At 42.1% G+C, this 11,758-nt stretch overlaps 1 protein-coding gene across 1 annotated transcript; it reads left to right on the forward strand.

The window, feature by feature from the left end:
- The first annotated feature begins 277 nt into the window (after positions 1–277).
- LOC139382372 (leucine-rich repeat-containing protein 4C-like) lies at positions 278–3,158 on the forward strand. The gene has a single exon (XM_071126374.1). It carries the CDS (start codon positions 278–280, stop codon positions 2,213–2,215), a length of 1,938 nt encoding a protein of 645 aa, XP_070982475.1. The 3' UTR covers positions 2,216–3,158.
- The last annotated feature ends 8,600 nt before the right edge of the window (positions 3,159–11,758 follow it).

An 11,758-nucleotide genomic window follows, 5' to 3' on the forward strand; every position in this document is an offset into this window, starting at 1 on the left:
CATGTAATGACCGCCACATCCCTAATTATGCACGGTTTATCCTTTCAATGTTTCATTTCACAAGAACTGCATTAAAAGACTCAGAGCTCATGTACACATGTTATAATTATATATTGTAAACACATTATAATCACATCATATTGCAATACATGATGGAGTTGCATTTACATTCCTCCCTTTTAACCTACCCCTCCGCTTTCTCTCTTCTTCTCTCATTTCAGCTCTCCCCAACCCCGCCTCTTCCCAAAGAGTGGATGATCCAGCCAATGAATTATGAATGTTGAACAAAATGACCTCTTCTTGGCAGCAGCAGACGATGAGAGGTCCTAGGTGGAATCGGGTCCTGTCCGACCCTTTGTTCGTGCTGCTTCTGGCCCTCCAGCTCCTGGCGGTGGCGGGCCTAGTGCGCGCGCAGACCTGCCCATCTGTCTGCTCCTGCAGCAACCAGTTCAGCAAGGTGATCTGCACCCGGCGGGGACTACGTGATGTCCCAGACGGCATCTCCACCAACACACGATATCTGAACCTTCAGGAGAACCTCATCCAGGTGATCAAGGTGGACAGCTTCAAGCACCTGCGGCACCTGGAGATCCTCCAGCTCAGCAAGAACCACATCCGCAACATTGAGATTGGGGCTTTCAACGGCCTGGCTAGTCTCAACACCCTGGAGCTGTTCGACAACCGCCTCACCACCATCCCCAACGGGGCCTTTGAGTACCTCTCCAAACTCAAGGAGCTGTGGCTGAGGAACAACCCAATCGAGAGCATTCCCTCGTATGCGTTCAACAGGGTGCCCTCACTACGGAGGCTGGACTTAGGGGAACTGAAACGCCTCTCGTATATCTCAGAGGGAGCTTTCGAGGGACTCAGCAACCTGCGCTACTTGAACCTGGGCATGTGCAATCTCAAGGAGATTCCCAACCTCATACCCCTGGTCAAGCTGGACGAGCTAGAGATGTCAGGGAACCAGCTGACGGTCATCAGACCCGGCTCCTTCAAAGGGCTGATCCACCTGCAGAAGCTGTGGATGATGCACGCCCAGATCCAGACCATTGAGAGGAACTCCTTTGATGACCTGCAGTCACTTGTGGAGCTCAACCTGGCCCACAACAACCTCACTCTGCTGCCTCATGATCTCTTCACCCCCCTGCACCACCTGGAGAGAGTCCACCTCCATCACAACCCCTGGAACTGCAACTGTGACATCCTGTGGCTCAGCTGGTGGCTCAAAGAGATGGTGCCGGCCAACACCAGCTGCTGCGCCCGCTGCAGTTCCCCAGCAAGCCACAAGGGGCGCTACATCGGTGAGCTGGATCAGAACTATTTCCATTGTTATGCACCGGTTATTGTAGAGCCTCCGGCTGACCTGAACGTGACAGAGGGCATGGCAGCGGAGCTGAAGTGCAGGGCCAGTTCTCTGACCTCAGTCAGTTGGATTACACCCAATGGCTCCATTATGACCCACGGTGCATACAAGATCCGCATTTCCGTGCTAAACGATGGCACTCTCAACTTCACCAACGTCACCATGCAGGACACGGGCACCTACACCTGCATGGTGAGCAACTCAGCCGGCAATACCACAGCATCTGCCACGCTCAACGTGTCATCCACAGAGAACGTCCTCAGCTACTTTACCACAGTGACAGTGGAGACCATAGAGCCAGTGCATGACGAGGGGCGCACCACAATTGGGCATAATGTGGGCCCTACCCCCTCTGCCGGCTCCTGGGAGACCGTCTCATCCACCTCTACCACCACCACCACGGCCCGGACACCCCTCTCCACCCGGGTCACAGAGAAGACCTTTACCATCCCCGTCACAGACCTGAACGGTGGCTCAATGACCGGCCTGGACGAGGTGATGAAGACCACCAAGATCATCATAGGCTGCTTTGTGGCCATCACCCTCATGGCCGCTGTCATGCTCATCATCTTCTACAAGATGAGAAAGCAGCACCACCAGCAGAATCACCATGCACCCCAGCGCACCATCGAGATCATCAACGTGGACGAGGACTGTGTGACGGGCGGGCCGGCCATTGAGGGCCACCTGACTCTTCCCCCGCTCGAGCATGAGCACCTCAACCATTACAACACCTATAAGACTGCGTACAACCACGTCTCCACCATCAACTCCATACACAGCTCGGCGCACGAACCTTTGTTAATCCGGGCCAGCTCGAAAGACAATGTACAAGAGACCCAGATCTAAAACTTTTTTCATAATGAGACGAACTGATAAAATTACTAATAGGGACATTAGTTATGAGGACTATGAATGGGAAGTAGAGGACTTGACTCACTGTGTGTCCAGGGTATCAGTGGTTGATGTTTATTCAATGACATTGGGAAGGAACTAGGGTATGTCTAATGTTTCAAAAAGTGTCTTTACAAAACAGAAGTTATTTATTTAAGAAAAAATATATTGTGGTTAATCAAGAAAAAAACTGTATTCTGCAATTATTTTTTCAGTACTTATTTCATCAGATGTTTTGTTTTTCTTCATTTGAGGGAGGGTGGTTTACTAATATGCTTACAAACTCTATGTGAATCTAATGCTAACCATAAGTGTGTATGTGATGGCAAGTTGGCAATCACTTTTTACCCCACATACTTTGAGAATATCTAGATAACCGCAGAGATTTCCTCCTGCCACAAATTAATTGATGAAATCTTTTGTGACCATCTGTTAATTTAGATGGATTAAAAGCTTGGTTGTTATCTGAGGGTGAACGCTGGGACTGTCAGCGATGAAATCTGATAATAACACAATATTTCATTAAATCTTCCACTCAAATGCATTAGACACAGATGTACACTTGGCTCTGCCATCGATAGATTGGGGACGTTAAACGAGGGAAGTGTGTTCCAAACTAACCCAAGGCCAACTGTTAGCAACAAGCAATTCATAGTTGTTTCACTGTGTTTATTTTGCCAGAAAATCACACGTTTCACACAGTGTTTTTGTCTCATTTACACGTTGTGCATTTATACTATTTGTGATTCCTTCTTTATTCTATTTGCTCTAATCCATCATAACTTTGTGAGTCACACAAAGATGCTTTAAGATCACTTTGGCAAATGTAGTCAGGCATATGAGAGCTCCCTGAATGTCACACCCCTTGTTTCCATCTGACACCATCTGTTATAATGGTGTGCCATTCCATCACAGATAAGGGCGCATTTCCAGAAGATTGCTGTATCATATTAATGTCGTTCCTGATAAATTAAGCACTTCTCCAGGTGTTGAAAGATCTAATAATTTGTCCAAAAGAAGATACGTAGAACTCCCCCAATAATTCTGATGAGACTCCTGTATGAACTCTCTGTGACCTCTGACCCCTGACTTCAAGGAGCTGACTGGTGAGTGGGAGAGGGGGTTTAGGACCCCGATCACAGCTGTTTCTTCCAGCACATTGCCTGTCGTCTGTAGTCTGTTCCCACATTGGGCACGGCAGCCTCAGATTCACACCGGGATCTTGCCAAGTGCAGGATGAAGCCCAGAGGACAGAGTGCCAGGGCTTTTGCAGAGAGAGGATTTAGGTATGAAGCATGTGACGTCGGGCATCAAGCAGATGTTCAGGTCACACCTGCATCCCTCTACCTCAGCCATGGCACCATTTCCATTTTAATTGATGTGCCTGCAGGGGTTTTGGGTGGACAGCTTTTCACAGGCACCCTGTTCCCTGGAAAATGTTCAATAGGCCCCACAGTGAAAGATGGTGCCATAAATACAGAGGCCAAACAAGTACCCTTCACATCCAAGGCTTAGCCACATGCCCCAGGTGTCTCTTTATAGATGAAGTGAACTGATATTTCTTTATCCCTTTTACTTTTGATCTCCACACCCTCCATAATGTCAAACATCTAAGAAAGAGTATGCAACACTCCTTTTTCATTCGGTTCAATTCTGTTTCTGAGAAAATAAATGATTGTGTAGTATTTTACATTTTCCAGAAGGTTGGGGGTAAATTATTATCATTGTTTCCCATCCAGATGTCATCTAGTTCTTCTCTGGGAGAAAGCACTATTAATGATATGATGTCAAATACATTAGTGGGCTGATTCATTCACCATAGAATTCATGACCTTGAGCGGAAAGGCATGAGCTAACAGAGTTCCTATTGGCTAGATGCTTTACTCATTACTCATAGTCAAATGGAAATATTTCTATGGATAGTGTTAATGGAAATACACCTCAACTATGTTACAATATTTTTACAGTGACGTAATAGCATGTCATCCCCTTGCACTTGACCAGTGTTTGGCATTTAACAATAGGGTATAGAGGTTGTTGCAGATGATAATGCGAAGTTGTGTCATCCCAATTACTTTTCCACTTAAACCCAGACAGTAGGGGATGCAGAACCAGAGAATAGATAAATGATGCAATCAGTATAAAAGTCACTTCTATGGTATACTTTTGGCAGCAAGTGCACAGAAAGACGTAATCCACAAAGATGAATGAATAACTTATTTTAATGTCATGTGGGACTTAATGACGTCATTAATAATTAAGTTAACTCCATCTCACATGAGCTTCTACAACCCAGTTTTAGTCAACATGAAACAAATATTTTCCTCAGTGTGACATCCCTGCCAATACAATAATTACTCATGGTGAAACATGTTTACATGAAGTTTAGCACAGTGGTAAACCATGTCTTTGTGTGTTTGGGGATCATGGTGTGGTCTGGATCCAAAAGTTTGAAATAAGAGTTTATCCATCTTCCCTTCTCTTTCCTTCATCATTTGGAGTATTTTATGGTGAATCTATTGAAATTTAGTCAACCCATCTCATTCTGTATGTACTGTATCTCAATGTTTTGGTTGGGTAGATGGGGCAAGATGTTTTTCTTTCAGCGTCATTTTTCTTTTTCTCTGAAAGGGAATGCTGTTCTAGTGGTAGATTTATATCAAGATACATTTTGAAATAAAATAAAACAAAAAAAACATTTGTAAATTTTAATTTTACATGTGCCAACAAACTGTTCAACAAGTGAAAAAGAGAAACATGCTGTAAAAGACTAAGAAATTGATTATCATGTAAGTATACTTTCATGACCTTTTAAAAAAGATTAAGATTGATTATAGAAACCAGAGTTTGTAGTTCATACACAAAAATAAGGTTACAAATAAACTATTGTTGTTTTTCTGTACGGTCTGGTTCTTATTTACAACCTTTTTTTCTCTGTAGTTAGAGCCACAAAACAACACACCACCCAGAAGTGTTTTCTGTGCAAGGAAGGTCATCCGTTGAGGTTGCGGTATAAGTAAGTGAATATGCCAGCTGTATATGAAGTGATAATAGCTTTTTCTCCTTCTATTCATTGCATACAGCATCACGGTCTCTGCATATAATTATGGAGATTGCCAGCAGGTTACAACAATGACTAATGTTCTTGTAAATGGTTGATTGTCTACAGTGGGAATGATTATCAAATTACCACTAGCACTCGTCCTTGTCAAGTTTCATATTAAAGACTTAGATATAGACCTGGAAAGTGTGAATGATGATGGTTATTACTTACTTTAATTGTTGTTGGTGAAGAACAGGAAACTGTAACCGGGTCAAAAGGATACAAGGTGCTAACAATATGCCTCGCTTCTCAAATGACTTGTACTCTTACTAACTACTTACTAACTAGTAATGATAACTAACTCTGATTTAACAACCACAACAGTAAACACATTGTCACCATCCCTGTAAAACCCCACACCATCAGTAGTTAGTGAAAAGCATGTGTTCTTACAGTACCCTCCCGGGAGGAGAGGTCTGGATTTACAACTGCGCTTGACTTTTTCACACCAAGGTTTATGAGATTTGGATTAAACTAATCATAAAATCTGATTGTAATTACAGATAATCTAGGCAAGTCTATTGTTAGCACACGTTACATAACTGAGGATTCAGACGCTTGAGGGGAGGAGAAGAAGCATTAGCAATGAAATTCAATTGAAATATAAATGTTCTGCAACTTGGATGAATTTGTCTTTTGTGTGTTTGTTTGTGCAATAACAGGGTGTTGATACAAGCCACAGTCATTATAACCCAGTTGCCTCCTCAAAATCAAATCAAATCAAATCCCAGTTGCTTCCTCAGTGCAAACATATTTTGAAGTTCGTAATAGGCACCTGTAAACTATTTGAAATAGGATGTCTGGCTTCGTTTGCAGAATCAAGTAAAATGACATTTACCTGAAATAATGTGTTCTTGTATCCATTGGAGCCACATTTTTCCCAAAATGGATCTATGTATGTTTTTTTTATATATTTATTTATTTCACCTTTATTTAACCAGGTAGGCCAGTTGAGAACAAGTTCTCATTTACAACTGCGACCTGCCCAAGATAAAGCAAAGCAGTGCGACAAAAACAACAACACAGAGTTAGACAAACAAACGTACAGTCAATAACACAAAATAAAAATCGATGTATCTGATAGACTCAAAGTTCTCTGGTGTGTAAAATAACATCAAACTTTAGAGGACTTTAGATGCATGTTTATTAGACAAAAATGCCTACCAGCCTGTGACAGGATCGTGTCATTTTCTGCCTGGATTACATTTTGCAGGTGTTATTGAATGAGGGATTCAGAAGCCTGAGTATAGGACCTGTGCATCAGTAAACACAGTGTGTGCTACTGTCTGATCCTGCAAGAAATGCTACAGCTGCTTTACAACACAGCAGGCAAATGTGTAGTTAGCAATGTCTAAATGTACTGTACCTGTTTTACTCTTACTATGTTTGAGCACTAAAAACAGCATGACAGTCTACTGTCGGGTTTGATTTGTTATTGATGAGAATACATTTTCTCTCAGCCTCATGGAAAAATGTGTGGAATAGCATGAGATTAGCTATACAACTTTAGCTATACAATTAGCTATACATTTTTTCTCTTTGCTCCACGGTGTGTGTGTTTGAAGGACAGGTTGGGGGTGGCGGGCTGCTTTGGTTCCAGCAGGTGTTTAGGCAAGAGAGTGGGCAGTGCTGAATATTTGTTTAGCTCTAGCAGGCTTGACTGCCAATGCGTAGGACTGATCCAGCATTACTCCTGATTTTAGAATGGGGACAAAACGATGCACCATGGTTTAAGCAGTGTGGTGCACATAATTGGTATTGTTGTTGATACCTCTGTCTCTATCTCTTTCAATGAATGCTTCAGTTCAGTCTGTTTCAATTGCCAAAATAATTTATTTCAACCGCAATTCATTACACTACATTTTTCAAATGTTTTCCTTTCTACTCAGAGCGATGTGCAAGGTGCACATACAAAAATCTGAGGCCCCTGCTGTTCCTTGAAGGAACAATGCATTACGATGCCAAGCACTTTTCCCTTTGATCAAGGTCGAGGATGTGCCATGGTTAGTATTCATAACATCAGTCTATTCAAAACACAGCCCAGGGCCCACTGTTCCACCTGCTTCTCCTTAATACACCATTAAACTCCTCATTTCTCTCCTTAGCCTTCGCTTCAGGCAGCCTGGGTAAATTAACGGCTGATCAATGCTAGGGCCTAGTGTGCCGCTCTCATGTTCCTCTTAGCTGTGCCCTGTCTCTTTGGAACCACTCTTAGAGATGTTTTATCTATCTATGTGCAGCTTTGTTGTTGTGTACCTCTTAGAGCCTCTTACATTCTCCTTTTTTTAGGAAAATAAATGACTGATGTCAGTGAAACCATATTGTTCTTCCAGTCCCTTTCAGAGCACCCTTCAGAATGGATCTCTGGTTTGCATTGGTGTGGATGCTTTGTCACTCACTTTTCATTTCATATGCTGGTGATTGGTATCATAATTACATCACAACATCAATCTCACCGTTCTTCAGAGGGCTTATTAATCCGCTTTGTCATTTATGTTTATCAATTAATCAATCAGCCAATTAACCACAATGAACTAGTCCTGCCTACAGGCTCTCCACACACACACACACACACACACACACACACACACACACACACACACACACACACACACACACACACACACACACACACACACACACACACACACACACACACACACACACACACAAAATCAGGAACTCTAAATGGGTTGTTCTGGGATATATATACAGTGTTTTTTAATCGCTTGGTAAAGTATTTGGTAAAATTTCACAACTGTACAAATCTCAAAACCAATTGACTGTGCAGCACACAAAATCACACAGTATCTTTTTCACCAAACCTAATCAGTGTTTCATCTAGAAATAACTTTTATATAAAGTAATTGCCTTTCACAATGCAATGCTCACAATATTTTTCTCTGCTTATTTGTTTGAACACATTTGACTCTATCTTAATCCAACTGCGCTTAATGGTTAATCACTTAACCATTTGATAAACCTATAGATTTTAAACGGGCTTGTTTACTTACAGTTTTTTTCGATTGCTAAACGACAGTGGACACAACTGGAGTCACATGTGCAAAACTCTAACTACAGTCTGCACAGCAGCAGTTCATGTGGACCAAACTCTAGTTCGTTTTTCATTGCTTGAACACAGTTTTCAAAACTCTACACACTTATCCCATGACTTTAACCACAACCTGCACAACACTGTGGATTTACAGCACTTTGTTCAAATGCTAACACACTGCTGTCAAAACTGTGAACCACACATTCAAAACGGAATAGATTTCAGCCTTGTGCCTTTCAAACACTGCTGATTGCAATTTCAGCTGAAAGGCTAAGCAGGTGTCTTGTTTTAGACTTGTTAGTGAACACACACACATATTACAGTATATATAGGTAGAGCTCAGAAAGACTCATTTTGGAAATGGAACAAGGAAGATGGGTTCGTGGAGGGAGAAGGGTGGCAGGGAGAGGGCGGATGCGTGGAGGAAGACAAAGAAGACAAAGAGCTGTTATTTCAGATGAAATAAGGGCTACACTTATAGACCATGTCGTGAACCATGGTCTCTCATTGAGAGAGGCAGGGTTGAGGGTGCAACCCAATCTGCAAAGATCCACAGTGGCATCTGTAATGCGAATTTTCCATCATGCAAACAGGTGAGAGTTACATCCTTACAGTAAATGAAAACATTACAGGAATCTATTTTGTATTGCAATTATAGAATGTTTATACAGATATATATTACAGTAAGTTTGACTGTAAAATATATTTTTACAACAGGACCCAAAGCTGCCCCCAACAGGGGGAAGAGGAAAAATATTTTCAGATGCGCAGGAAAATGCTATTGTTGACATGGTTGTTGTCAATAATGCAATAAAACTGCGGGAGATTCAAGATAGAGTGCTGGCTGATAATGATATATTTGAAAATGTTAATTCTGTCAGCACAACAACTATTGCTCGAGTCCTAAAGAAACACAAAGTTACAATGAAGCAGTTATACACTGTACCGTTCGAGAGAAACAGTGAACGGGTAAAAGAGCAAAGATACCAATATGTCCAGGTAAGACGTCTGAGGTTACGTACACAGCTATACAAACTATTTACAGTAAAAAAAAACACTAGCATTTCTACAGTAAAACTGTGCACTTACTGTTTTTCAGAGAGTAATGGAGGTGGAAGCACTGGAAAGACCACATTCATTTGTATTTATCGATGAAGCTGGATTTAACCTTGCCAAAACACGGCGCAGAGGAAGGAATGTTATAGGTCAAAGGGCCACTGTGGAGGTTCCAGGCCAAAGGGGGGGAAATATCACCATGTGTGCTGCAATGGCCAATGATGGTTTGCTTCTCAACACACCACTCATTGGCCCATACAACACAGAAAGGCGTATAGCTTTCCTAGAACAGCTCTATGCTCAGCTAGTGCCAGCAGAACAGGGGGAGCCAGTAAGAAACCCCCAAGTTTTTGTCATAGTTTGCGATAACGTTGCTTTTCACCACTCTGCAGCTGTCACAGATTGGTTTGCAGCACATCACAGATTTATGGTTTTGTACCTGCCTGCATATTCACCTTTCCTCAACCCAATAGAGTAGTTTTTCTCTGCCTGGAGGTGGAAAGTGTTTGGTCAACTCCCACATGACCAAATGTCTCTTTTGGAAGCTATGCGTGCCGGATGTGAGGACACGAGTCCAGAGGACTGCCAGGGATGGATAAGGCACTCCAGAAGGTTCTTCCCCAGGTGCATGGCAAGAGAAAACATTAGATGTGATGTTGAAGAAAACCTGTGGCCTGATGCTAGAGAGAGGCAGGATTAGCCCCTCAATTATTTGTTCGAATTACAGTATGTGCTTTTAGTTTCTACCTTTTTTTTCTCATTACTGTAATTCCGTAAATTACTACAGACTATTGAAGCAAACTGCTAATTTTCATTTACCTTAAAGAATTGTTATGTTCTAAAAAAATTATAAATCATGTGAAAGAATGTCACTCTTTTCTTTGAAGAAAATATTACTTTGTATGAAGTCACTGAAATTGTTCAAACTGTAAAGATGAAAAGTTTGTATTTTCTGTATTGGTGTTTGATGCTAGTGTTTTTACTCTCAGTGTGTTCTGAGTGACAGTGTGTGTTATCTCAGTGAGGGTTGTGCATAGTGTTTGGCTGCACTGAGCGTGTTTTGAGCCATGTGTTAAGAGTTGTGTTGCTTGGAATGAGTTTTGCAGGTGATGTGAACTGTTTAGCTCAGGTGACTGTTGGTAGTGCAGACTGTAGTTAGAGTTTTGCACATGTGACTCCAGTTGTGCCCACTGTCGTTTAGCAATCGAAAAAAACTGTAATATGGATTTTGAGAACTACAGAAATAAATGTGTGTTCATGAATTACATGTATGACACATGATAACCATACATAATGACTAATCAATGTTGGTTCCGCCAAAGTTGGCCCCTCTCCTTGTTCGGGAGGCGTTCGGCGGTCGACGTCACCGGTTTTCTAGCCGCCACCAATCCACTTTTCATTTTCTATTTGTTTTGTCTTCATTGTACACACCTGGTTTCCATTCCCATAATTATGTTCCTTATTTAACCCTCTGGTTAAATATGGTTTTGTGCGTGTTTGTTCTGTGTTAAACTGTTGTTACATTTTTGTGAACTGGATTGTTTTCATTGAGTGGACATTATTTTGTTGTCCTATCAGGGGTCCTATCAAAGAGGTCAAAAAGGTTGGCATGGGCCCCGTCAAAGAGGTGGACATCAGAGAGGGAGAGGCAGACGGCAGGGAACTGTTGTGTCTAATGAAGTCCATACAATCGTCGTTGACCATGTGGTAAACAGAGGCCTTACCATGGCAGAGGCTGCCAGATTAGTTCACCCCAATCTGAAAAGATCAACTGTCAATTTGATTATAAGAACATTTCGCCAAGAAAAATGCTTTACCATTACTTTTAATGCTAAATTAAGGTAAATTACTTCTTGAAATACATGTAAATTCACAAAACATGTTTCATTATTCTTACAATATGATCTATTGACAGTATAGTCCATAATTTTTAAAATTGTATTTAACTAGGCAAGTCAGTTAAAAACAAATTCTTATTTACAATGACGGCCTACCCCGGCTTCCCCTAACCCGGACGACACTGAGCCAATTGGGCACCGCCCTAAGGGACAGCCGATCACGGTCGGTTGTGATACAGCCTGGGATCAAACCAGGATCTGCAGTCACGCTTCTAGCACTGAGATGCAGTGCCTTAGACTGCTGCGTCACTCTGGAGTTCTATCCTCAGAACTGCTAGATAGCCCCATGATGGGGACCGTGGCCGTGTGTTTGACCAACCAGGAATGACATACTGTATGGCTGTCTGAAATAAAGCAGACCATTTAGGAGAACAATGACACTTTTG

Source organism: Oncorhynchus clarkii, chromosome 2 (assembly GCF_045791955.1).
Source record: "Oncorhynchus clarkii lewisi isolate Uvic-CL-2024 chromosome 2, UVic_Ocla_1.0, whole genome shotgun sequence".
NCBI lineage: Eukaryota > Metazoa > Chordata > Actinopteri > Salmoniformes > Salmonidae > Oncorhynchus > Oncorhynchus clarkii.

What these genes read in the sequence shown, in the direction of transcription:
- LOC139382372 (XM_071126374.1), top strand. Translation starts at nt 278, where the DNA reads ATGTTGAACAAAATGACCTCTTCTTGGCAGCAGCAGACGATGAGAGGT.